This window comes from Eublepharis macularius, chromosome 4 (genome assembly GCF_028583425.1).
Source record: "Eublepharis macularius isolate TG4126 chromosome 4, MPM_Emac_v1.0, whole genome shotgun sequence".
NCBI classification, from domain to species: domain Eukaryota; kingdom Metazoa; phylum Chordata; class Lepidosauria; order Squamata; family Eublepharidae; genus Eublepharis; species Eublepharis macularius.
In genome coordinates, this window is record NC_072793.1 from 16,364,235 (window position 1) to 16,391,620 (window position 27,386).

Genomic DNA, 27,386 nt, shown 5'->3' on the forward strand with positions numbered 1-27,386 from the left:
CCAAATTTGTTTCAGAATCAATTTTGTAAAAACCAAACTGCCTGGGTGTTCCAAATGTTTAAATAGGTTCGGGCTATATATCAGTATCTGTAGCAAGTGACAAGAATTCAGATTTGACCTGTAAATTTAAGTACTTGAGAATATCCAGGCAGTTTAGACTTTTTTTAAAAAATGCATATGTGGAAGGAGGGAATGTATCAAAACTAGAATCACACATACACCCCTCTTCTACATCATTGCGGTCTCGACAAAATATGTATGAAGTGGCCCTTGGAATGAAGCAGACCTCTTCCTTAAGAACTTTTAACTGTGCTTCCTTGAAGTCATCAGTAGAAGGAGCTGTACCACAACATTTTCAGATTAAACAGTATAACATTGGTGATTTGGGGTATTGTTTCATAATCCATGTAGAGATGGAATTTATTCCAAGATGAAAATGGGGAATATCCATGAACCATGTAATGTAATGCTGAACAGACAAATGCAACTGGAAGATAAGTAAAACAGTCAGGCTGTTCTGCTGGGGAGTTTTCCAAACAGGCTGGCAAAGGGTGTCCTGTACTGGTCTATGATGCTACCTAGCCAAATCAGTTAGGAAAACTGAGTTGGTGCCCTTTCACCCCAGCACAATTATTTCTACCAAGGGGGGACCCATGATATATGTGCGTTCTATGTCACTCTGTCAGTAGATGAGTTTGTGGGAGCTTATTTTGATACACTTGCATAAATATAAGAAATGTACCAATAGCTGAGCATTAAAAATCCTAAATGTGTAACTTTAGTTCTAGTTGTATTCATTTGCTGCTTGGTGGTGTTGGGAGACTGCTGTCAAGTCAATTTGACTTATAGCGACCCCTGATGGGGTTTTCATGGCAAGAGACTATCGGAGGTGGTTTGCCATTCCCTGCCTCTGCAGCCCTGGTCTTCGTTGGAGGTTTCCCATCCAATTTACTAATCAAGGCTGACCCTGCTTAGCTTGAGATCTCACGACAGATCAAGCTCACCTGGGCTATCCAGATTAGGGAATTCAATGCTTACATGGATTATAAAATTGATAAATAGTTATACATTGGGGTGGGGGAAGGAAGATGGCAAAATGTTTTTAAAATTGGCATGTGTACCATTCTTGTCAGTTGCGGTGTGTATATTATTTGCACATGGACACTAGTCAGAACTGCTAGCTATCTTTGTAGCTAAAAGTCTTGTACTGAGGGGGCAATGCTATCTCTAGAGGGAGGTAAGCCGTTCTATCACGTCCGGCCAAAGAAAAATCAATGAAATCCATATTCCTGATGCTGACCTTCCACTGTCAGGAGTAGCTTGAGACTGGTCTACATATGAAGAATGGTGGGGTAGAACTGCTAAAAAAATGCAGGTGGGGAGAGCATCCCTTTGAACTCTTCCCGACGCAGTGTTCACACGCTTATTGCTGCAGTAACTAGCAGATCAAGAAAGAGATGCTAGAAAATTTCATCCGGATGTGCTAATTTTACATGGACATTTTACATTTGCACATGGACACTAGTCAGAACTGCTAGCTATCTTTGTAGCTAAAAGTGTAGCTATCTTTGTAGTGTAGCTAAAAGTGTTCACACGCAGTGTTCACACGCTTATTGCTGCAGTAACTAGCAGATCAAGAAAGAGATGCTAGAAAATTTCATCCGGATGTGCTAATTTTACATGGACATTTTACATTTGCACATGGACACTAGTCAGAACTGCTAGCTATCTTTGTAGCTAAAAGTGTAGCTATCTTTGTAGCTAAAAGAGCATCCCTTTGAACTCTTCCTGACGCAGTGTTCACACGCTTATTGCTGCAGTAACTAGCAGATCAAGAAAGAGATGCTAGAAAATTTCATCCGGATGTGCTAATTTTACATGGACATTTTACATTTGCACATGGACACTAGTCAGAACTGCTAGCTATCTTTGTAGCTAAAAGTCTTGTACTGAGGGGGCAATGCTATCTCTAGAGGGAGGTAAGCCGTTCTATCACGTCCGGCCAAAGAAAAATCAATGAAATCCATATTCCTGATGCTGACCTTCCACTGTCAGGAGCAGCTTGAGACTGGTCTACATATGAAGAATGGTGGGGTAGAACTGCTAAAAAAATGCAGGTGGGGAGAGCATCCCTTTGAACTCTTCCTGACGCAGTGTTCACACGCTTATTGCTGCAGTAACTAGCAGATCAAGAAAGAGATGCTAGAAAATTTCATCCGGATGTGCTAATTTTACATGGAGCATTTTTAAATACGTGATTCCTGGAATTTGAAGTATTAAGTCCTTCCTGCACCGCAGAAGATGACCACCTCATTTTGCTGCTGGCATAGAACAGGCCTAGTCATCCTGGGGTCTTTTTTGGCCCTGTTTAACTTGAAAGTGCCTCTGTACAATGAAAACTCCTCAGCTTCTGAATATCCTGCTCTTTCCTCTCCAAATAACCTCGACTGGGTCCTGCCCGTCAGGCATTCGGATGGAAGGCCTTTCATCAGAGCATGTAACCTTTTTCCAAACAGACAAGCATTGTGATTCTTAGACACGGTTTCCGACTATATTATAAAGTTCAGTATAAAGCAACGTTCTTTTGTTTCCCACATTTGCAGCCCCGGTACAACGAATAACCGTACAAGACTGCAGAAGTCAAATATACCATTTTTTGACCAAGTAGAGAAAGCTCTTTAGAAACCAAGCTTGGACATAAATTATTTTATTACTGAGCAAACAGACTCGAATTTTCACTGCTTTCTATTAGCAGCCTTGCCGTCTTTCTCTGTGGGCCACTTTGGAACGAATGTGCTGTGGCTTAATCTCTTTATTTGATCCTGAGGTTGCACAAATCCCTCTCATAAACTCTTAATGTGCAATCTTTGCTTCCTTGGTGTATATTTGAAATGTTCCAGACTGTGGGTTCTTAAACTTCATTGTATTGCAGGCCACTGTTCTCTGTAGAATTATGATCACTGGATCACAGACTGTTTTAAAAAGCTTCCGTAATGCAGCTAAACTGAATGTACAGAGTGTAGGGGAAAATTGTACACATTTTCTGTGGTACTGAGACATACCTCTTGAGATACTACAATTCAGTTCTTACAATATGGTTTCCAGGGAGGAGACTGAAAAGCTTTCAGATGATGGCTCTTTAATATGGCAGTTGCAATGTACATGACTCGCAACTGAACACTGTGGGGAAATGCCCTCGTTGGCATTTGTCTCTTTTACTGTGATGTTGGAAACCACCGGAAGGCACATGGGTGTCAACCACAGTCTGAGAACTTTTCAGGATCAATGTGTGATATATGATGTGCTGTGGTGTGTTTTTTAACTAGCATATCGCTGCGTAAAGTTGCCTTGTCCATTGATATTCCCAATAACTTGGTTGCTCTTGTAATCTCTGTATGTCCTTAATTGGGAGAAACCCCCCGTATCTTGAGAGCTTTCGCTGTCTTCAGCCAGGGCCTATCATTCCTGCTGCAGTTCTCTAAGGTGGACATTGCCGAGTTATACCTTCCCATGCTCTCTCAAAGTCTGAGACAGGGGTGTGTGTGTGCGTGCTCACATACATTAAGCATACTCCCCTCTTTTTTTCAAGCTTCCAGAAGTCTAATATTGCACTTCATGGTGACAGGGACCGAAACAGATCCTATGAAGCACACCAACATGCAAGGACCATGGTTTCAGTTACTTAGTAATTGGGATTTGGATGCCACTTGCAGCGCAGGCACAAAGATCATTGGGGATGAGGGGGACAAGGTCAAGTAAAAGTATGCTAGCAACTGATACCAAAGGTACAGCTCTTTCTACAGTCCTAGCTTCTCAGTATCTTGTGATCTTCCAGAGACCTTGCCTGTGCCGATCCAGATTTCCTGGATGCATCCGAATGCTCAACGAAGTTCATATCCGGAGTTCTAGCTTGATGGTGATGTTCTGTCAAACGCAGGCATCTCCAAAGGCTTAGTGTCAGCCACAACTATGTCTTCTCCACTGGTCTCTATGCATTTCTCCACAGTCTTCAGAACTATCTGTAACCTTCTGTCCAATGCCAAAAGGTGTGGTTCTGTGAGCACAGGGGTAAGGCGGTCCCCGAGCAAGGACTCCCGCATGACATCACTCAGTCGGTAGTCTGGCTGTGCTAAAAGATGCAGCCGTAATAATGTTGTCTTCTTTATTCTGGGTGAGAAGAAAAGACCTGAATCAGCTTTACAAAAAAACACAACCCTGTATCTTCCGGGCTAGACCCTCAACGTTGGAAGGCTGCAAAAAGTACATTTAATGTGACCAATGATTAATTTTTAATAATGGGTGCTGATGAGGCTCAAATCTTACAAGTCTGAACCTCTGATCTGAGAAACCCTCCTTATTCCAGATGTCTGGGGGCTGGTTGTGTATATGCAACAATGGGGTCACACATGAAGACAATATCATCCTGTATCCCAAAACTGCACAAAAGTAATTGGAATGGATGCAGGAATACTGTGAAATCCATAACTCCAGAGCAATACTTCATCAGAAGTCCCCCCACGCCCCCGATGAATTCAAAGAAATGACTCCTTGCAGGACAACCCATAAGAATGTGAAGGAATCCGCTTCTGAAATAAGCAAATCTTCCTTTGATGATGAAAACCCTCCAATAATAGACAATTACTCTGGACCTCTCTATTTTACACCTACTAATTCAAACATTTTTCAGTGCTATAGTGTGATAATAGAGCATTCTGAACTTGTTTTAAGGATCCACTTTTGTTGCATGTGTTCCTGCAGCTGTGTCCCGGCTTTGAGAACATGACATGGAACTTTTCTTCAATTTGCTAATACATTGCCTACAAGCTTTAAGGTAGCCCGTTGAAGATGTAGCCGTATTTGGGGTGGGTGGGTTATCTAGCCTGACTGGAGTTCACCAGTTGTGTCTCCTGTTGCAGTGTGCTGTAAAATGAAGCTTGCAGCAGGAAGGAGGAATTGACGGAATCTTCCTGGGGGAAAGATGGTTAGGATTTAGTTTGCAGTTGGTGAATAATACAATACAAAACTAATCCAGGAACAGACTTGTACGGGGCTGAAGTGGAGCTATTTTGGCCAGGGGAGAGGAGCAAGTGAGCATCTGGCTACACCCAGAAGGATCGTAATCTGCTCCTCCTTTGGATCCTCTTCATATCTGTCCATATCTCATGAAAAAGTTAGTGGCTGGTTATGGGCCCTCCACTTGCTGAACTAATTTTGTATGTTCTGACTTGCCACATTGATCTGTTAGCAGTCGGACCCCCTCCCTCATGCTAAAAGGGCAGTTTAGATAAAAAGGTAAGGTAAAGGTAGTCCCCTGCGCAAGCACCGAGTCATTACTGACCCATGGGGGGACGTTGCACCACGACGTTTTCTTGGCAGACTTTTTAAGGGGTGGTTTGCCATTGCCTTCCCCAGTCATCAACGCTTTACCCCCAGGAAACTGGGTACTCATTTTACTGACCTCGGAAGGATGGAAGGCTGAGTCAACCTTGAGCCGGCTACCTGAACCCGGCTTCCGCCAGGATTGAACTCAGGTTGCGAGCAGAGCTTGAGCTGCAGTACTGCCGCTTACCACTCTGTGCCACGGGGCTCTTAAAAGGGCAGTTTATGGATACAAAATATCATAAACCCCTTGCCAGAAGTCCCAGACACTGCCTGGCCCCAGGCAGAGTGGATGCCAACCAGCCTGGCGTCTGAAACATTACCAAGACATGAATCGTAGGGGAATGACTGAACGGCCCTGGCAAGAAGCAGAGATAGAAAGGCTTCCTGTAGAAATTCACAGCTTTATCCCATCAATGCCCTTCCATGCTTCTCCTCACCCCACTAACCTAATCTGGCTAGCACATCTGATAGTCTTCCTATCTGATACTTACCAGGTCATCAAGCAATATTTTTACCTATAGCTCATCCCACCTTTCCCAACTTATTATCCTACCTTTAGACAAGCCATTAAGGTATTGTTTTTGGAAGTAAGATGTCAATTTTGTTCTAGGGCACGTTTCATCTCATAACTGAGTTGTCCAGACACTTGCTCCATTTGTGTGTCTTGGTACCTACTCACACACCCTCACTCACTGGGCTCCTTCTCTCGGTGAAATGCTGATTGTTTTGCTGCTCATCTGTGGACCTTCTCCTCCCCTCTTGAGACTGGTAATTATCACCCTTCTCCCGAAAACTGCTTTCCCATTTCCTCCCTGTTTTCTTAGCTCTGTGTGTATGCTGTGTGTTTGCCTTTTTATTGCTCTGTCAATAAAGGAACCTTTCCTGTAGAACATCTGTTTATTTGAGAGTTCTCTAAGAGAACAATGCTGGTATACATAGGTGGAGATTTCCCAGTAACCCACTCTCGTTGTGTTTCCTTTAATGCTAATTCCCCCAACTTGCAAGGAGTCCCTCCCTATTAGGGTAACAGATCAGCCACACCCCACTCTCCATCTTTTTCACTGCAGTTTGCAGATGCATGGAGCCAACCCTGTGGTGGTAGAAAGGGGAGGTACAAATTTTGTGAATAATATCATCGAAGTAGGAAATTTAATATTTGGCAGAGAATACTAACCTGCTTTGCAATAACCTGGCCATTCCACAACATAAAGTTTTCCTTAGGAATTAAACTGGAAGCATTTCTGGTTACTTTTATTATTCCACTGACTTGTACAGGACTAGAGAAAGAAGCTGCAACTAAGAGAACTGCACACACTTCCATGTAGCTAGGGACGCTTGAACACCCTATAGTTTGCCTCACAGTTTGTTTGCAGCAGTCACAAATAGGGAGCTGATGTTTTTAAAGCTAACAGTTTGGACTTGCTTGTCTGGTTAGTTTTCATGTACTCTCATAGTACGGTGCAACTGCACAGTGTCTTACACATGCACATTCTTTCCCCCTTCCCCCATAGGTCTGTTGTCATTGCACACAGCTTGGCAGCCAATCTTTTAAACAAAACAGTGAGCAATTCAATCATCCTGCAATTATACACCAACACTTTTTTAAGTCTTACAATTTGGCGTTCATTCAAGTCTGTTACGGGCATTATTTTGTGCATGTGCTTTTTTTCATAGCCTTAACAGATGCAACTGTTCTCTCCATGTCATCTGAGTACCTGACTGGATCATGCATTATATTGCAGAGAATTCTCTCGCCTGCTGTGCAGATGCAAAAGTCTTCACAAGACAAGGAAAGGAAACTCTACCATCAAAGCTATGGAGTTGGATATTATCAATATGCAGATGACACCCAACTCTACATCTCGCTATCCAGGTCCCCACAAGATTCAGTAGAAATCTTGGATTGCTGTCTGAGAGCTATGGTGAAATGGCTGAAAATGAACAAATTGAAATTAAACCCAGACAAGATGGAAGTGATGCTTGTTGGGAAGGCAGAGATCCTGAAGGATGTTGTATTCCCCACTTTCAATGGAGTTCGTCTGACCCTTGCAGACTCGGTTAAGAGCCTAGCATTATACTGGATCCAGCACTATTACTAGAAAAACAGGTTAAGACAGCTGCAAAAATGCTTTCTACAACCTACCCCTAGCCTGGAAAATGGCTTCTTACCTTGACATGGCTGACCTGGCTCCCTGGCTCCCTTGGTATGGTAACATCAAGACTTGACTATTGTAATGCACTATACATAGATCTCCCATCTAAACTAAGTAGGAGACACCAATTAGTGCAAAATGCTGCGGCTCGACTGTTATTGGGAGCGAGCAGGAGCATGACCATCACTCCCAACCTGCAGTCACTCCATTGGCTATCCATTAGTTACTGTGCTCAGTTCAAGGTATTGGTTACCACGTACAAAGCTCTTCATGGCCTTGGTCCAGCATACCTATGGGACCGCCTCCCTCCCTATGCTCCTCCACGGCAGCTTCACCCTTCCAAACAGGGTCTTCTATAGGTGCCACCCAGTGCATTGGCAAAATCGACATCAGCTCATACACGGGCTTTCTCTGTGGTGGCCCCTACCATGTGGAATGGCCTGCCTGAGGTCAGGAGAGCCCCCACTCTCCTGGCTTTCCGCAAATGATGCAAAACCGAATTATTCAAAAAGGCTTTTTTTACTCAGATAGGAGGGCAGTATTGTAGGGAGGGGATCTCGGATGATCCACTAATGAGTTAGGAACCATGGACCTCCCCACTATGTTGTATTGGATTCCTACTAATGCTATGTCTTTGTGAACTTGTATCTATTTACCCTATGGCATTGTTGATGGAAATATTCCTGATATTGACTGTACTAATCTCACACTATGTAATCCACCTTGAGTCTCAGTGAGAAAGGCGGACTATAAATGCCATAAATAAATAAAGCTACTACATAGCTGTTTGACACCCATTCAAGGCAGAGAGTAGACAGGTGAATAGATCAAATATTCAACTAACAGGTGATCGTGGCTGTTGGGACATGGTGTGTTCTCCCAGGGGTCATTTCGTAGAAAAAGAGGTGGAGGAACTCATTAGCATAACTCAATAGCATATGCCACACCCTTTGACATCACTGGAAATGTGTCAGTAGCATAACTGATTTGCATATGCCACACCCCCTGCCATCACCTATCCTGGCTTTTTTGGACCCAATCCTGGCCATTCAGGGCCGAAATTGGGCCCAAAATGGCAAAAGGAGCTGAAAATGGCCAAAAGGGGCCCAATGGTCAGGATCGGGCCGCTGCTGAGCGGGGAGAGTGATCCACCACCCGTCAGAGGTCTGATTCAGGCCGTTTCAGCCCCAATCCAGGCCGAAACGGGCCCAAAATGGCCAAGAGTCAGGTGGGCGGGGCCACCTGACATGTGACCTCTTTGGGGAACTGCTGGAACTGCATTCCTGTGTGTTCCCCCTCGAAATGAGCCCTGTGTTCTACCAAATCTATTCACCATGAAGTATGAGGCATTCCTAGTTTACAACTAGCTTTTTTTATTTTGAAAATTTGCCGTGCAGGACAGTGAAGTCCTCATTTGTGGCTACCAAATACCCAGCACATGTCATTTTCTGGAATTCATAATCTGTTGCCTTAATTTCTAGAGTGGTTGTGGAGTTTTTAGTGGGTGTGCTTAAGATTCATACAAGCTTGGTATAAATATATTGTCTTCTGATAGTTTACGTAATTTTATAGTGACTTGTTTGCTGTATTAGATCTTGTACGCTATTAATCTTTAAAGCCTGGTAAATCACCTGGCATTGATTTGATCCCCCCTGAGCTAATAAAACAAAATATTGACTGGTGGGTTCCTTTCTTGACGGAACTATTCTGAATAATAGACAATGCTGGAAGAATCCCAAGGGATTGGGGGGCTGCCGTCATCATTCCTATTCATAAAAAAGGCAGTAAAGATGACCCCTCTAATTACAGACCTATTAGCCTTTTAAGCTCTATAAGTAAGTTATATGCAAAACATCTCCAATGGAAACTTCGGGACTGGATTGAGGAAGGGGGCTGCCTAGCTGATGAACAAGCTGGGTTTAGGGAGGGGCACTCAACACTAAATCAATGTGTGTTCTTAGACCACCAGATCACAAAATACTCCTCCAATTCAACAGCATCATTATATGCAGCTTTCATCGACTTAAAATCAGCGTTTGACTCAATTTCTAGAACCACTCTGTGGGAGAAATTAGAAACTACAACAATAGACAGACACTTATTATTTCTGATTCGGGCCCTACACGAAAATAATACAATACGAGTACGATACAGTCCCCAAGGCCACCTGTCAGATTCAATAGAAGTAGGGCAGGGAGTCAGACAGGGATGTATACTGGCCCCCCTTCTGTTCAATTTATATATCAATGATATGGTAGCCTATTTAAACAAGCCAGACTTCCATCTCCCGAAAGTTGGGAACAGGCATATTCCTGTGCTTCTGTATGCTGATGACACAGTCATACTCTCCAGGACTCCTACAGGTCTGAGGAGAGCTTTGCGCTCACTTATGCAGTATTGCCGGGATAACACTCTAGAGCTCAACTATGCTAAAACAAAGATAATGGTCTTTGCCCAGAGACCCAGAACTTATTCATGGAACCTGAACTCAGTCCGCATAGAGCAAGTACGATGCTTTAAGTATCTGGGTGTGGTCTTCCAAGCGACTGGGTCGTGCAATGCACATATTGCCCATGTTGCCTTGAGTGCTCAAAAGTCTGCTGGAGCAATTCAAACATTCTTTTGGACCAAGGGAGGCAGATGCCTGACAGCTGCGCTCAGGTTATTCTCTGCAAAATCATTAGCCCAATTAACGTATGGAGCTCTGCTTAGTATTAAATCCAACTGTACCCCGATGGAAATAACACAATCAAAATTTCTGAGAGGTATTTTTCAGGTCCCCCCTTGTACTACAAATGCTGCAATCCGACTGTACTCAGGCCTGATAACAGTAGAGGCCAGATTATGGATTGTAGCAATTCTTCATTGGTTAAAGTTAACTTTTCCCCCCTAAAGGACTTGTAAATTTAATGCTAACTGATCATTGTACACCATCTTGGGCCAGCAAGATAGATAGTAAACTAGCCTCCTATGGCTTATCACAGCAATTACTGCTCAGTATGGGTTAATCAAGCCAAAAAGGCCATTAAGCAGAGAATAATAGAGGTCGAGAGACAACACGACTTAAACAGATTCAAGGTGTTACTGTTTGATCCTGACCCCATGGTTAGGCTAACCCCTATGCCTTATCTTTCAACCTTGCCAATCACGAACACAGGAGAACGTTTACGTTAATGTGTTGGGACGCTCTCCCATCAGCTGTACTGGAAGGCAGATACAAAAGAATGCCACTGGAAGAATGCCTGTGTCCCTGTGGTGATGGGAAAATAGAATCGCTAGAACATGTCATCTTCGGCTGCAAAATACATACACAACTTCGAGAAGTTTACATAAGGCCTATACTTTCTGCCCATCCAGGTAGACATAGAGCTTTTCTACTTTCAAAAATGCTCTCGGATAGATCCCAGGACATAACACATAAGGTTGCGAAGTTTGGTTGGATGGCAATAAAGAACAGGAGTTCGTTTACTACCAACTAAAGACAGTTTTGTCCTGTGGTTTTATGGTACCTGGTTTTTATGATATGCTGAAATTTAAATTTTAAGCATTTTTAAATATTTTAAACATTTTAAATATTTTAAGGCAATGTAATCTATTATGTTACTGAGGTATCTTTTAATCGGAATTCTCTAGTTTATCTCTGTAACATTGATCATTCCTGTAATTCTTTTGCTGGTCTAGGACCGTAATAATAAATTTGATTTGATTTGATGTCCTTTTCTGGCTTCTAAAAACTGTTGCCTCAGGCTCATGGTTGCCACCTCCTTTCAAGTTTGCATTTGCAGCCATGTGAAGAGAATAAGGCTTACTGTTTAGAAAAAACAAACCTAACATTCTCTGCATGCTCCGCTTTCTGCTCAGTATCACATTTCTTGCTTTTATGATATAATGAAATGTACACAGCCCTAGTCCGAGCCTCAACCCTCGCCCAAACAAGCCAGGCACATAGCATGGCTATCAGACCTTGCCATTTTCGTCCTGCAAGTCTCACATTTCTTAAATAGTCTGCCATTTCTGTGCAGGGCTGGCGTGCCCATTGAGGCCAGGTAGGCGGTGGCCTCGGGGTGCGGGGCGCCGGAGGAGGCGCTGGGGGCGGGAGCATGTGCCACGGAGCTGCAGCCTCCTAGCCCTCCTGCCCCGCATTGCTGCTGCCGCCACCACACACCCCCAGCCAAGTGCAGCAGCCGCAGGCAGGCGTCTGGGGCGGTGCAGGGCAACCGAGCGGAAGAACTGGGAGGCCACCTGCACACTGTCCCAGCCGCCCGCCACAGCAATTGGGCCAGCTTGTGCACGCGCCCAATATGATGTCACACAGGCACCAAAAACTCTGGGCCGATTGTAGATCATTCTCCAGGGAAGTTGGCTCCAGCTTCACAATTCTTTCAGTAACAAACAACAACTCTCAATGATAACTATAACTATTACTAACACTAACAAACTTCTACAACTGCTAACTAGAAAAAAACAACAACAGTAGAAACTTTGCTTTCGGTGTAAGAAAGGCCTCTAGCTGAGAAAAAGACGTCCGTTTCTTGTGGCGGCAAAAAACGAACTGAGGGAAGGTGGGGGGGGGCGCGCGACCTCACTGTGTCATGTGACCGCATAGGTGGAAAAAGCCAATTTAGACCGGTTTGGAGGAGGTCGCCCCCTCCTAGAGCCTTTAAGCTGTAGAATTCCTGTTCCGAACGGCGGGCCTGCGCCTGCGCAGTCCCATTTGTGTGCCTGCACGAAGACCTAGATGAACAGCAGTTACAGGTAAGTGTAACTCTGTTTACACAGCTCTAGTCCAAGCCTCAACATCTTTTGGAAACACTGTAAGACCTGTTTATTTGGACTTTTCTGAACAACTCTTTCTAGAAGTGCGAGCTTTTGGCTTGTGCTTTGAGTCTGGTTGTCCCAAGAAGCATATACAAAAACCAGCGGAAGCAACACACTATGCTACATTCTCAACTGCATATTCTTAGAATTGGCATCATTCCCCTCTTCTTTGTTCAGATGGAGGAAAAAAATAAATGGGTTCTACTATATTTATGCTCGATGTCTCCAATGGATATGCTGCAGGCCCTACTTTGACTGCATTTAACATGCTGGAAGGGGAAGGGTAGAAATCAAAGCTTGTGGCTGAGAGAAGGTTATTATCTCAGTCTAGGTGTGAGCAACAGCCAATTTAAATCACTCAGACTTGGAGTTCACTGAAAGGATTTATCGGCAACCCTTTAATTATAAACAAGAAGTCTCTCACAAGGTGTGAATAATAGCTTTTGAGACTCGACCTGGAGGCTGAATATAGGGCCGGAGATGACGCTATTGACATCAGGTAGCACAGAAAAGCAGAGGGGAGAGGAATATGATGGCATCAGTTAGACATGGTAGAAGGAAGATGCCCAGAGGATGAATAACCCTTGCCATAGCTCTTTAAACGGTGAGCTCTTGATTTATATGGATTAATAAAGGAGAAGCTTGAAGGAGGGTTCAGCTAGTAGCATTTATAAGAAACTCTGCCTCCCCCCCAACGCCTCCAAGGGGAAAGAAATATAACTGATGATATTCAAGCTCTTTCATTCCTTTAGTAGAAGATTAAAATCTAAATGTTCTTGGCAGGGTTCAGAAGCAGTATCTCCATTCTCGTAAATTGTGACAAATGGCAGGATGGAAAGGGAGATGAAAGAACATTCAAACCTTGAAGTCGTACATGCACCTGGGACTTCATTCGGAACGGGGGGCAGACCCACAAGAAGCCACCCTGGGAATTAATTTGGGAAACGGCATTATTTTCTAGAAAATCTGCTAAGCATTTGAAAGTGATTGGGCCGCCACATCATAAAGCCTCAGACTTTAGTACACCAGTTTCAAGGAGGTCTCCCTTCTCCTTCCCAAACTTACTGAGTGCAGAAGGGAGAGCTGGGGGTGGGGGAGGGGGCCCTGTGCTTGTGGGGATCCTCCATGGGACCCTGGGAACGATGGGAAATACAGCTTCCGTGGTTTACAGCAGGGGTCATTTAGTAGAAAAAGAGCTGGAGGAACTCATTAGCATAACTCATTAGCATATGCCACACCCCTTGACATCACGAGAAATGTGTCATTAGCATAACTGATTTGCATATGACACACCCCCTGACATCACCTATCCTGGCTGTTTTGGGCCCAATCCTGGCCATTCAGGGCCAAAATTGGACCCAAAATGGCAAAAAAGGGGCTGAAAATGGCCGAAAAGGGGCCCAAAATGGTCAGGATTGGGCTGCTGCTGAGCGGGAGAGTGATCCACCACCCGTCAGAGGCCCGATCTGGGCCGTTTCATCCCCAATCCAGGCTGAAGCGGGCCCCAAATGGCCGAGAGTCAGGTGGGCGGGGCCACCTGACATGTGACCACTTTGGGGAACTGCCGGAACTGCGTTCCTGCACGTTCCCCCTTGAAATGAGCCCTGGTTTACAGAATCTCTGGACACTTTCATATGATACCACCAAAAATGTTGAAGATCAATCCACAATTTAAACCAGAAGCCTTTTTGTTGGGACTATGGATAAACAGTTGGAAAATAAACATGGTATCTTATATCTGTATATGACCATGGCAGCTAGGCTTTAATATGTGCAAAAATGGAAAAGTACAGTATTGCCTTCAGTCGAGGACTGGATTGTGAAAATGACGGAGATAGCGGAGATGGCCCAACGTACAGCCCTGATCAGAGATAAAACAGTGTCTCTTTTTATGATTAACTGGAAACCCCTTATTGACTCTCAGCGTGAGACGAGGAAAAATGAACTGATGATTTGTTGGTTTGATTTCTAAGAAAATAAATTTGGGAAAGTATGATGTTTGTTGTAGAGAAAAATGGAAAATGAAACATGTATTGTTTTATTTTCAATCTTTGTTCTTTTTCTCTGTATTCTTTTTTCTTTACTTTTTTCTTCTATTTCTCTGCCCTTTTTACTGGGCTTTTAATCTTATTAATAAAATAAAAAGTATACACTAAAAAAAAAAAGTATCTATGAATGCTGATGCAAGCGTAGGTTCCAGATCCATGGCTTGAGGCTCACGCGTGCCCTTTCCAATATCCTCCCTATATGGTAAGCTTGGAAAACGGGGGAATGATAAGAACTCTTTGGATCCGCTGCCAGATGAAATAGATATATTTTGGATCGGGCCTGGATTCCAGGAGAGAGAGAGAGAGAGAGAGAGTGTGTGTGTGTAATGCAATCAGAGGAACTGTGTGGACTCCAAAAATCTAGCCTCCAAACCTGTCATTTGTGGACGTTTCTGATACCTGAGTGCAAAATAGAGCAGTGAAGTTACACTGTGCTGATTAAAGAGGCAAAAAGTTTGAGGAAATACATACTTGATAGTGAAGAGAGAGAAAGAGAAAGGTTCCTTGCTATCTGACTACATCTTGCAGAGAGAGTGAAGTGAAGCAGGAGTGAGAAGAAGCCGGATATTGCCCTGTTTAGCCCAATAGGAGACAAGACAAGGAAATGACCCCCAGGAAACAAGAGAGATGCTGCTCTCACTGTCCTAACTTCCTTCTTGCTGCTGCAGTACACCAGGCGTTGCTATTTCCAACACTTTCTCCACCGCTATTCATTCTGCGCCAGCCCCCTGCTGTGGCTGCTGACAGTTCACAGTGCAGGCGGCTGCAATCACATGAAACCTGTGCAGAGTAGACTGTGTAATCCACATGACAGGAGATGTGCTTTTGTAATCAAAAATAGCTCTCTGCTGTCACTGGCTTCGGTACACAAGTGCTGCCATTTGGATGTATCCTTAGCATTGTGATTGGGATCAGCTGTACTGAAGGCCACAGGAGCTTTTTCACTGGGTCAGGCGAACGTGAGATGCCCACTAGCGATGTGCAAAGAAACATTAGTGGGGTCAGCGCATCCTGTCTGTCAAAAATGTTGTTTGGTTCATTATTTTGAGGGCATGTGTAGCTGTATGCAGCTGGTCTTTACACTGATGTCAGTGGGAAACAATGTCCCACCTGTAATTCTTTTTGGCTTCAATCAATTGGGATTAAATTCTCAAGGTCTCAGCACCCCCCCTCCCCCACGGAAGCAATCTTGTCTCCCAAATTTGGACGCACAGAAGAAAGCATCCTCACTTGACAGACCATTCGAATTCTCATTTGCAGAGAAGGCTGGGAGGGAAAAAAGACGCTTTAAAGATCCAAGCAGCAAGGTAAGATGGCCAAGATAGGGTGGGTGGACCACGATTTGTCTCTCCTTGTTGGCACACTTAGCTTTTGCAAAATAAATAAAACAGATCCCTCCTGCTTTATCGGCAGGCCCCCTTCTCCAGACTGCTTTTAAAGAGATCTTCCCCCATAGAAAGGTCTGGTCTATCTCACTCTGTGGGTGTGCGTGCGTGTGACCGCAGGTTTTACTGTTGGGAGAGTGGAAGCTGAGCCTTCACTCTGCAAAACTGGTTGGGTGTCTATGAGCTAGCAACGAGATTGGTATTTTACCCAATAAACTGCATGGTGTGGTGTGAACATGAGCTAAGCGTTCTGGTTGGACAACATGTCTGTCAAGCACCTATCTCTACCAAGTCACTCTCTGCCATCACTGCCGTTGCCCTCCTCCCCACAACAGTTAAATGGAAACTTAAAGACAGTACAAGAAAATGGAAAATGTCTAACCTGTTGGGTCGCAACCGTTGTACTGCTGCCAGAAAACTGGCTAGATTTGCCCTAGTCCATTTGGATCCAAAAGTCAAAGGAAATGTCATTTGGATTGGCTTTTGACTAGTTACATTCTGAGTGCACATCACTAATGCTTTCTAGATGCAGTGCAAGGTAAATAAAAACTGGGATCCACAAATGGCTTTGAACATGTAAATTTTGACCAAGATATGCAACATGCCTGCCTGTTACAATAATCATGACCTTCTGTGAGAATTCTGGTCCCAGGCAGTGGCTAATGGTGTAGATTGAGTGTTTAGGTCTAGTCCGATTTGGGAATGCTAGCACAGAGCTGCAGAGCAGTGGTGACCAGGCTGACCCAAAGGAACCCAATATGGCTGTCTGGCAGTTCAAGGAAATGCAGAGGGTGCAGAGTGGTAAGCTGCAGTACTGCAGCCCAAGCTCTGCTCACGACCTGAGTTCAATCCTGGCAGAAGCTGGGTTCAAGTAGCTGGCTCAAGGTTGACTCAGCCTTCCATCCTTCTGAGGTCGGTAAAACGACCTTTACCCCTCAGTTTCCTGGGGGTAAAGTGTAGATGACTGGGGAAGGCAATGGCAAACCATCCAGCAACAAAAAGTCTGCCAAGAAAACGTCGTGATGTGATGTCCCCCAATGGGTCAGTAATAACTAGACATGGGCACAAACAGAAAAAAAATGAACATGGTGTTCGTTGCTATCCACGAACAATGAACAACAAACATTGACGAACATGATCCTGTTCATGAACATGTTCATTGTTCGTGGGGGCCAGCAGGCTCTCCTCCAGCCATCAAGATCCCTACCGCACCACTCCCAGAAACCCTACCTGAGCAGGCAGCAGGAAAGGTACCAATAATAAATAATAGCTTGGCCCCAGAGCCTGGCAGCAGCCCTGGAACCTGAAGGGGTAGATCCCTGTCCCACCACACCCAAAGTACATTCAAGCTCCAATGCACTCACCCAGTCTCTCTAACAGCAGCTGTCTCTCCCTGAAAGCCAGAGCTGGGAGCCCCCCTCCCCCCTGGTCTTTTCCTCTTAAATTTGGAGCTCCAGTCCACACTTGGAAGGAAGACCTGCCTATCAAGCTAAATTGGGCTTAGATTGGGGTTTCCAGGGCAACAGCAGGAGTTCAGACAGAGTTCAGGCAGTCCCTGCCTGAGTTGCCATGGGAATTGATTGCAGGTGCCAGACTGGGCTTGACGAACAGCAATGAATGAGGCTTGCAACGATCACCTGTTCATTTAGCATGGGGCCTCACGAACAGCTTGTTCGCGAACAGCAGATTGGGCTGTTCATGGGTTTTTTTCATTCGTATTGCTGTTCGTGCCCATCTCTAGTAATGACTCGGTGCTTGCACAGGGAATTACCTTTACCTTCTAAGCAGTCACTGATGCCTATGTGTTATGCACTGCACTAGTGCCTACTACTGCAGGGGCAGAGAAGTGGCAATGTTCTGGGCTGTGATGTCTGTCTGTTTTTTATTACGGTATCTGGAAAGCAGAAGTATCTTGATAGCATCTGCTGTGATGAACAAATCACTACAGAACATGGGATGGTGAACTGCGGTCTGATGAGCAGAGAGGGCTGTTCGGTGGCACCAACATGCAGCTTTGTGAGTAGCTGTGGCCTCCCTCACATTATAAGGTGTCTGCTTGCTGTACCCATAAGTTGCATTTTTATATTTTAAGTTTTCAGCCAATCATTGGCGAGAGGGATATGCTAGTTCTCAGTCCCGTTTTTGGACTTTTCAGGAATATGCAAGTTTCTGACTTTTGTTTGCCAGGGGTGTTTCCTTCCGCCAGCATCCGTGAACCTGATGCTCTCCTGCTTTGTTATTGTTCACAGACCAATAATTTAACCTCTCAGTTAATGTAATTAAAATGAGGGGCAAACTACCTGTTACGTTTTTCTCCCATTCCTTCCAGATCCATGAAATCACATGTACAAGTTCCATGATGGGAACTCAGCAGTCAGACACATGGGGATTGATTTGGATCGGGACTACCCCAGCCTCTCCCCATGCGCCATTTTCTTGAACTGAAATGGCCTCAGGAGCCACTACTTGCCCTTTTGCGGAAACTTGTGGTGCAGTCCACCAATACATATAGTTTCTCCAGTGGGCAAATAACATCTCCCCCTTCTAGGCCATCTGAGGTCAGGAAAATGGTGCACAGGGAAGAGTTAAGCCCCAGTCCACCACAGTCCTGATGTAACAGGTCACTAGGTCTTTAGAACGACATGTACTTACAGGCAGCACTGTATAAGTGGAGCCAGTATGGAGATTTCATCATGGGAGTGTTTTCCAAACCTATGAAAACAACAGACGATTGAAACAACAAATGAAAAGGAAAACCATCAAATTCAGAAAAGGTGCTTTAGAAGTCATCAGAGATCCATAGTATCTGACTTCTGTTTGCCATATATGGCTTGGTTTCGATTAGAATGGTACCTGAAAATACCAACATGAAATAGAAATTCTTTAAAGGAACAGGAAGTTGAAATAGTGCACTTATATATCGCTCTTCTAGACAGATTGGTCCCCGACTCAGCTGTGAACAAAGTCGGTGTTTATATTACCCCCACAATACAGCTAAAGAGCTAGGGCTACCCCACCTGCTGAGCTCATGGCAGTAGTGGGATTCGAACCAGCAGAATACTGATTCGCAACCCAACCACTTTCTCTCCTTTTAGCCCAAGTCAACCTCTCTCTTTCTCTTAGCCTTAATCCTTTTCTGCTCACCTCATAGCAATGGGCACATTCATACAACTTAAGGAGGACCATGCCTTCAAAACTCCCTCATTCTTGCCCTCATTTCCCTGGGCCTCAAGATAGTTCAGGAAGCGCCTTACCCTCTTGCATTGTCCAGGTGAAGCAAAAAGCCATCATCTCCAAACTTTGTGAACATCTCATAATGATGACGGTCCATGTTACCTTTCAAGAGAGAGAATGAAACTCACTTGTAGTGCCTGAGTATTAATCCAATCTGATTTCACTGGGGAGTTTATGTCATGGATGCGCAAAATATTCAAGGTATATCAAGATATCAGTAGGTATTTTTTGACCTCACAGACCGAGACACACCCAGCAAAGAAGGATAATGCCTTTTATCTGGACCAACTAATGGTTCAGAATGCTCTGCTGCAAGCCTTTAAATTTCACAGGATTCTTCCCAAGGCTAGGCACTTCCCAAGTGCAGCTGCACAATTGGTTTCAGTGTGTGTTGATGATTACGCACCATACTGGGGTGGTGTAGTCTAGTCTTCAGAGTTTTAGGGAGATCTAGCTTCAAATTCCCATTCAGTCACATGAGCACACATGACTGGCAGCAGCTCTCCAGGATCTCAGGTTCAGGTCCTTCACATCACTAATCCCTTTAACTGGAGATGCCATGAAAGCCCCACTAGGGGTCGCCATAAGTCAGCTATGACTTGAGGACACTCTCCACCACCAGGAGACAGAGGACGTCCATAGAGAGTAGCAGCTGAGCATCCAGTGCTTTGCAGCGAGAAGAAGGCTCAGGCGTGCGACTGAAGGGTGTGCATAGATTCCCAGGACATGGACGCACACTGAGCACCGGGCAGGGCAGTCCAATCATACTGTGGAACAAACCCTGGGGCAGGATCTGCCCCAAAACAACGGCTTCATGGCTGTCTCCAGAGATGAGATAATTCATTAGGAACGTCTTGATTGTACCTTTCTGGGTGCAACTAAAGGTAAGAAAAGTGATTGATGACCCGCAAGTGCTGGATAGAAAAGGCTATCAGATCCCTGAATAGTCTTGGTAAGGGAGGAGGAAGGGGGAAGATCGGAAGGGGGTGGATGAGGTTAACTCAGGAATTCCTGGAAGGCCTCTTTTGTCTTTAAATCTTTGCACATATCCGGGGTTTTAAATGCTAAATGTATTTTTCTATGTCCTCTACATTTTTACGCTGGATTTAACTATTTTATTGACTGTTAAGGATGTATTGCCATTGTAATGGTCTCTGACCGCAAATAAATACATTCATTCATTCATTCATTGTGGGGTAGCTAGTCAGCCTTGCTTGTGATTCACATTCCGGCATTTTTCTGGCTCCAGCCAGGTTGGGGTCCATTCTGCCTAGCAGATAACATTCCTGTGCTTGAAGCGCATGAGGAGAAGGGTTTATGATATAGCCATATTCATAAACTTCCCTAATAGCGTTAGGGTAGAGTTTGATTGCTAACAAGGGGAACCATGTAGGCTGCTCTAAGGTCGTTGGAGGCAGGGTAGGATTGAAATGTGATGAGTTGATGCTGCGATTAGAGTACTAAACAGAATCATAGAGTTGGAACGTATCTCTAGGGTCATCTAGTCCAACCCCCTGCACAACGCAGGAAATTTGTAACTACCTCCCCACACAACCAGTGATCCCTGCTCCATGCCCAGAAGATGGCAAAAAAAGTCAGGATCTCTAGACAAACTGGCCTGGGGAAAATTACTACCTGATCCCAAGGTGGTGATTGGCTTTACCCTGGGCATGTAAGAAGGGCCACGAGAACTAAGCATGGATGTAACCCTTCCTGCCCTCCCTCTCATGATCTGCCTGGGTTCACAGAATAAGCATTGCTATTGAATGTACTGATTTCTTAAGTCAGCTGTGTCATACTTTGGAGGACGCTTGTGTTTTGAGTGGCGTGAAGACGCTGTGCTTGTGTTGACCAGTCCTTTTCAGCTGACACTTTGTGTCTCGAAATCAATGCACAGAGAGGGAGTTGGCATACATGCAGAGGCCCTGTTACCCACTTACGTGCAATCGCCAGTTCATGAGCATGAAGTCTATGCATGTTGCCTCTGTTCCTGTGATCAGGAATGCTGCATTTTTTAACATTTGTGGTCACAGGGACAGAGCCTATGCAGCTAGACTCTGTCTCAGGGGCAGGTGACCATGCTGGGGTAGGTCTAATGTCTTCGTATATGAGTGTTGCATTCAATGCAGCATAATATAATCCACAGAAGGCTTTAATCTTCTGCCTATATACTATGGGTGTTTGCACATCACTATATTGTCTGCTAGTACTCCAAGATTATGGGCTAAAATATCTTAGAACCAGTTTGGTGTAGTGGTTAACAATAGAGATGGGCATGAACCAAAATATGAACCAAAATTAGCACAAACCAGACCGGTTCGTGGTTCGCGAACCAGCAGTTCATCAGATCCCATTTCTGATGAACTGCCACGAACTTTAGGCTGGTTTGTTTGGATCGTTTTTTGGTTCGTCACTGCAGACAGCCTGGTGCCAGTCAATCAGTTTCCTAGGCAACAGGGGATGGACTTCCTGCAGACCTTCTGCTGACTCAGAAGTGACCTTCTGCTGGCCCGGAAGTAACCTTCTGCTGGCCCGGAAGTGATGATTTTCTGACCTGGATGTGACATTTTCACGAACCAAATGAACTGGTTCGTGAACCAGGGGCAGGTTCATGAAAGTTCGTGGTTCATGGTTCGTGAAATTTGACGAACCATGAACCACATGGTTCAGTTTTTTTCCAGTTCGTGCCCATCTCTAGTTAAGAACAGTGGAACTCTAATCTGGAGAACCGGGTTTAATTCCTCACTCCTCTGCTTGAGGCCAGCTGGGTGACCTTGGATCAGTCACAGCTTCTCAGAGCTTTCTCAGCCCCACCCACCTCACAGGGTGATTGTTGTGGAGATAATAGTAATATATTTTGTAAACTGCTCTGTGTGGGTGTTAAGTTGCCCTGAAGGGCAGTATATAAAGAATATTATTATTATACAGAGATGCTGTAGCACAGTGGTTAAGTGGCAAATCAGCACTCTACTGCTTCAAATCCCATTACTATCATGAGCTCAGTAAGAGGCTTTGGGTAAGCCACTAGGGGTGTGCACCCCAAAAAGATTCAGTTTTCCCACTTCAGGTTTACCAAAGCGGGAAAAAGATTAGGAAAAAACGGGTATTTAAGCTGCTTCAGAAAGCTTTGGGTAGAACGACAGCAGCCACAGCACTTTTCTTGCTTCCCGCCTTTTTTACCCAATGGGAGGGGGGAGGAGGGGGTTGGAAACCTGAAGTGCACACCCCATAAGCCACTCCTCTCAGCCTCAGCTCCCCAGCTGTATTGTGGGGATAATGATAATACTAACTTGTTCACCTCTCTTGGTGAGGCACTAATCTGTCTGGAAGAGCCGTATATAAGCGCAGGTATTATTATTATTATTATTGTTGTTGTTGTCATATGTTTTGGCCTCGCTGTTTCTGTCAGTGCTGAGTCTGTGGTTGAGATGGAAAACCACCATTACATGAGAGGTTTTGACTCACAACGGCAAGTGAACATGATTCTTTATCTGCACTCTTGGGCTCGGAACTCCCTGACGATTCTGGAATAGCTGACAGGAGCACGTTGCCCTCTGCCTTCGGCTAGAGCTGAGGAAGCTAGATGTGTAGTCTCATGAGCAGACCTTTGTTTTAATTGACATTTAGAGGGCTGACAGTGCAGCATGGCCTTAGCTATCAATACCGTGAAGATAGTATGCCTTGAAATATTGCTGTACATGGAAAATTCTGAGTAAGGATTTCTTGCCTGCTGTCAGTTGGGCCACAGTAGTTACAACAACAGCTGCAGACACATATAAACAGCATCCTGTATGTATGGTCCCTGGTGTTTCTTAGGAATCTTCCACTGTTCTCTTTACTTTCCTCCTCTTCCTTATCTGTGTGTGTGTGTGTGTGTGTGTTATGTGCTGTCAAGTCGCCTCTGACTTATGGCAACCCTATGCAGGAAAGACCTCCAAAATGTCCCCTTATTAACAGACTTGCTCAGATCCTGCAAACTGGAGGACGTGGCTTCTTTTATTGTGACATGATAGAGGCTTACAAGATTATGCATGGGATAGAGAAGGTAGAGAAAGGAGTATTTTTCTCCCTTTCTCGCAATACAAGAACTCGTGGGCACTCAATGAAATTGCTGAGCAGTCGGGTTAGAACGGATAAAAGGAAGTACTTCTTCACCCAAAGGGTGATTAACACATGGAATTCACTGCCTCAGGAGGTGATGGCAGCTTCGAGCATGGACAGCTTCAAGAGGGGATTGGATAAACATATGGAGCAGAGGTCCATCAATGGCTATTAGTCACAAGGTATAGATGGAAATCTCTGTCTACAGCAGTGATGCTCTGTATTCTTGGTGTTTGGGGGGCCAATCAGTGGGAGGGCTTCTAGTGTCCCTTCCCCACTGGCAGAACTCCTGAGGACACCTGGTTTTTGGCCACTGTGTGACACAGAGTGTTGGACTGGATGGGCCATTGGCCTGATCCAACATGGCTTCTCTTATGTTCTTATTGAGTCAAGCTATCTCGTTTTAGGTCTTCCTCTTTTCCTACTGCCTTCCACTTTTCCTAGCGTTATTGACTTTTCCAGAGAGTCTTGTCTTCTCATGATGTGACCAAAGTACGATAGCCTTAGTGTTGTCATTTTAGCTTCTTGGGAGAATTCTGGCTTGGTTTGATCTAGTACCCACTTATTTGTCTTTTTGGCTGTCCATGGTATCCGCAAAACTCTCCTCCAGCACCACATTTCAAATCAATCCATTTTCTTCCTTCTATCTGAGGGACCCATAATTTTACCTTAATAGGACTGACCTCAAGTTTCTAACTCACAAAGGGCATGATCCAGCCCAAACTAAGCATTTTACAGCCCTCTGACCAATAGGTGAGAGTTTAGCATGTATTTTGCTTTCCCACTGAAATCAATGGGGCTCAAGTGTTTATTTTTGGCTGGATTTAGATTAGCATCTGCAGAGACACAGGAAAAAGATCAAGGTGGGGACAGCTTGCGAGTAGTGCATGGGTAAGATCTGGGCCGTTTTCACACGTCTTACCTGCTGCTGGAACATCGCTCCAAACACCCAGACGACAGTGTCTTCTTGCGCGAAATCACGCCAGGAAGACGCGATTCCGTGCAAAACTCCTGGATGACAGCGTCTTCTTGGTGCGATTTCGCACAAGACGACGTTGTCTTCCGGGTGTTTTACGTAATGTTCCGGCAGCAGGTAAGACATGTGAAAACGGCCCTGGACAGCATTTGGCTCTCCTCTGTTTGCAGGTATTTAGCCTCAGTGTGGCCAGAGGGCACAGGACTTTGGCAAGAGCAAAAGGGGTTCTGAACTCAGCATGTGGCCTTGTAGGAGCCAGCCAAGGGGCTCCAGAATCAGCCTTGGACATGGTTAGGGTGTCTTGGTGGGTGGCTGGGTGGTTGTTGTTTGCTATTTAAATGTGCCTTTTGGCATTTTCATACACCACTTTGCATCCCCCTTAGAGAGAAAAGTAGGGTGAAAATGTTTTAAATAAATTACTACTTTCCATATGTGCTCCTGATCCTTCACACACTACCTAGTAAGACAGGCAACTATTAATAATAGATATTATCCACAATTCCCCTTCTAGAAAGAACAAAGGCTGAGAGAAGGTGGCTTGCCCAGGGCCGTGAAGTGACAGGAGAATGGATTTGGATACTATCCAGCCTCACTTGTTTAGCAGAAGGGGCCTCCTCTTTTAAAGGATGGTTGCAGCAGCTAAGAGGGCAGGGAAAGAGCAAGTGCCAAGGAAAGGCAGCAGAAATAAAAAAAACATGTCTCCAGCCCACCAAATGCTTTGCTTGGACCCTCACTTTGCTTTGTGTGTCTTTAGCAGAAAACACCCGTATGTTTTCATGATTTCCATCACAGCTAAAAACAAACCGGAGCCTTTCCCAAAGTATCAGAGTTTCCCCCAACCAGCAAGATCCAGCCCGACAGGCTAAACTGACATCCTTGCAACAGCATGTCCAATCAATGAGTTCGCTTCCACTTACCTATTAAGAAGTCAAATATTGCCATGTCAATGATATTGAGTAGCCGGCTGCCGCTGCTATAAGGGTACACCTCCTTCACTGTGTTGCAATAAAGTGGGTTCACTTCCCATCTGCAAGAAATATTACAGAAATAAATGCCAAGGCAGCTGTTCTCCCAAGTTCGTTCTCAGTTTGGGGAAGTGATTGAAATCGGGCGCTATGTTTATAGTGTCGAGATCTTGTGTCCCTCCGGCGGGCCTGTAAGACAGAGATGTTCCACCAGGCATTTGGTTGAGGCCAGTACTCAGACCCACCGATTGGCCTCCCGCCTGTCTCCTATTAGTGGGGGGCTATATTGAGTCATCTGCCCCATGTAGGAAGGGTGGCTAATCTCACACCAACTCACATCCCCACCCTTCTCTTCCCTTGTGGTTGGCAGGGAAGGGTGAACCTGGGACATAGTGCAGAGTCAGAACAGAGTGCAGAGTTTGTTTTTGTGCTGTTAAATCTGGCTTTTATCATTATTTAATGTACCCTTTTATCAATGTGTTTTTATCTGTATGTTGTAATCTGCCCTGAGCCCGTCCACGGGGAGGGTGGACTATAAATTTTAATAATAATAATAATAATAATAATAATAATAATAATAATTTATCACTCCGTTTCTGAGGAGGTAGGCACATTCTTCTGGAATAGTTGATCGGTTTGTTGTTCTCTTCCATGCAGATACAGTTTTACCACTGATAACTTCCAACGGTATCAATGTGTCTTATGCCAAGAACCGCCAGGGAGATGTGAAAGGAGCAACATCGATATATGTTTTTAACCCCGAGGAGTTGTCTCATTTGGTTTCTTGTTCATCTAGTTTGACATCAAAGCAATCTTCTTGTCACCATCTTAAATCTGTTCTCCCAGTACACACCTTATGCTTTGTTCTGCCCCATTAATAAGTGATTAAAATGAGCTCTGCAGATAGACTTGCCAGTTTTCTCAGTACCATGATTGCAAGAATCACAGTCAGTATTTATTTTCAAATACAATTTGTATTCAGTGACATCAGTTTAAAGACAACATTCATATGTAGCATCAGAGGGTGATTACATGTACAAAATTGTAGGATTCTTGCCCTAAAGAACTATTGTGTTAAGCAGGGCTTTTTTCCAGTGGGAATGCAGTGGAACGGAGTTCTGGAACCTCTTGAAAATGGTCACATGGCTGGTGGCCCCGCCCCCTGATCTCCAGACAGAGGGGAGTTTAGATTGCCCTCCACGCCATGGCGCAGAGGGCAATCTAAACTCCCCTCTGTCTGGAGATCAGGGGGCGGGGCCACCTGCCATGTGACCATTTTCTCCAAGGGCAACCCACTGAGTTCCACCACCTCTTTTCCCAGAAAAAAAGCCCTGATGTTAAGTAAATACCCTCCCGCTCTCCCAAGATGAAATATTCCTTACTAAGCCACTTTCTCTCCAGTGAGATAGGGTAACATCGAAGTCTGACAAGCAGATAGAGCTTGCAAACATGGGCCAGGATCCAAAAAGAACTGCCTGATAAGTTTCTACGTGCCTTTGTGGCTGTTTCTCTCAAACAGCTCCCCCTGTGCTGCTGTGTGCCGTGCTTGCTTGCTGCTGGTACTTGCCAAACCACTTTTGAGAAACAAGACTTTCAAAACCAACTTTTGATACGGCACAGAGTTTGCTGTTCAAAGGAGGGGGAAGCAGAAGTCCCACTGGCTTTTTGGAACCCACCCCAAGCGCTCACAGAGATCAAAACCACAAACTTTGCCTTGCCATATCTGTAGCTGCTTAACTATTAGGGATATTTTCTGTCCTTAAAATTGACTCTCACTTAACAGGTTGCAGGATGAATTAACTTATCAGATAAATCTTGGCTACGTCTAGATGTCACAAGAAATGAGTGACCATGGTTTATGCAAGAATCCTGGTTAGTCTACCAGAGGTAAGTAAAAACTCCCAGTTTATCTGCTTTGCCTCCTCTCTGCCTCACAGTAGGTAGAACATCCTCCCATATGGCTGGCTGTCTCTGGGCAGCCTGCTGTGAGGGATGGCACTGTTCAGCAATTGGCGATTTGTGAATTCAGACATAACAAATCATAAGTAGTGTAAACTTGAGTTAACCAGCGGGAAACCGTGGTTTGGTATCAAATAATAACCCCCAGCTTGTTGGACTATCTGCTTCAAACTGATCAAATCATTGCTTACAAACAACAGTTTATTGTGATGTCTGAGCGCATTCCAAATCCTTCTCTAACACCCACAGAGCTGTTAAACCATGAATGCCATAAAGAAGTTTCCAGAATGTCTTCCAATTGACATAGCTGTGGTTTTGATTGCTCGTCTCCAAGGAAACTGCTCCTCACATAATCAAGGACAGCT

General features: G+C 44.7%; 1 protein-coding gene across 1 annotated transcript in view; it reads right to left on the reverse strand.

The window, feature by feature from the left end:
• Positions 1-2,662: 2,662 nt before the first annotated feature.
• FAM20A (FAM20A golgi associated secretory pathway pseudokinase) overlaps positions 2,663-27,386 on the reverse strand; it is a 90,762-nt gene continuing 66,038 nt past the window's right edge. The window contains exons 8-11 of the mRNA XM_054978848.1: positions 25,015-25,124; positions 19,041-19,122; positions 18,439-18,498; positions 2,663-4,167 (exon numbers count right to left, since the gene is read on the reverse strand). Coding sequence (XP_054834823.1) covers positions 3,906-4,167; positions 18,439-18,498; positions 19,041-19,122; positions 25,015-25,124 — 514 coding nt within the window. The 3' untranslated portion in view covers positions 2,663-3,905. The remainder of the gene's footprint in view (positions 4,168-18,438; positions 18,499-19,040; positions 19,123-25,014; positions 25,125-27,386) is intronic.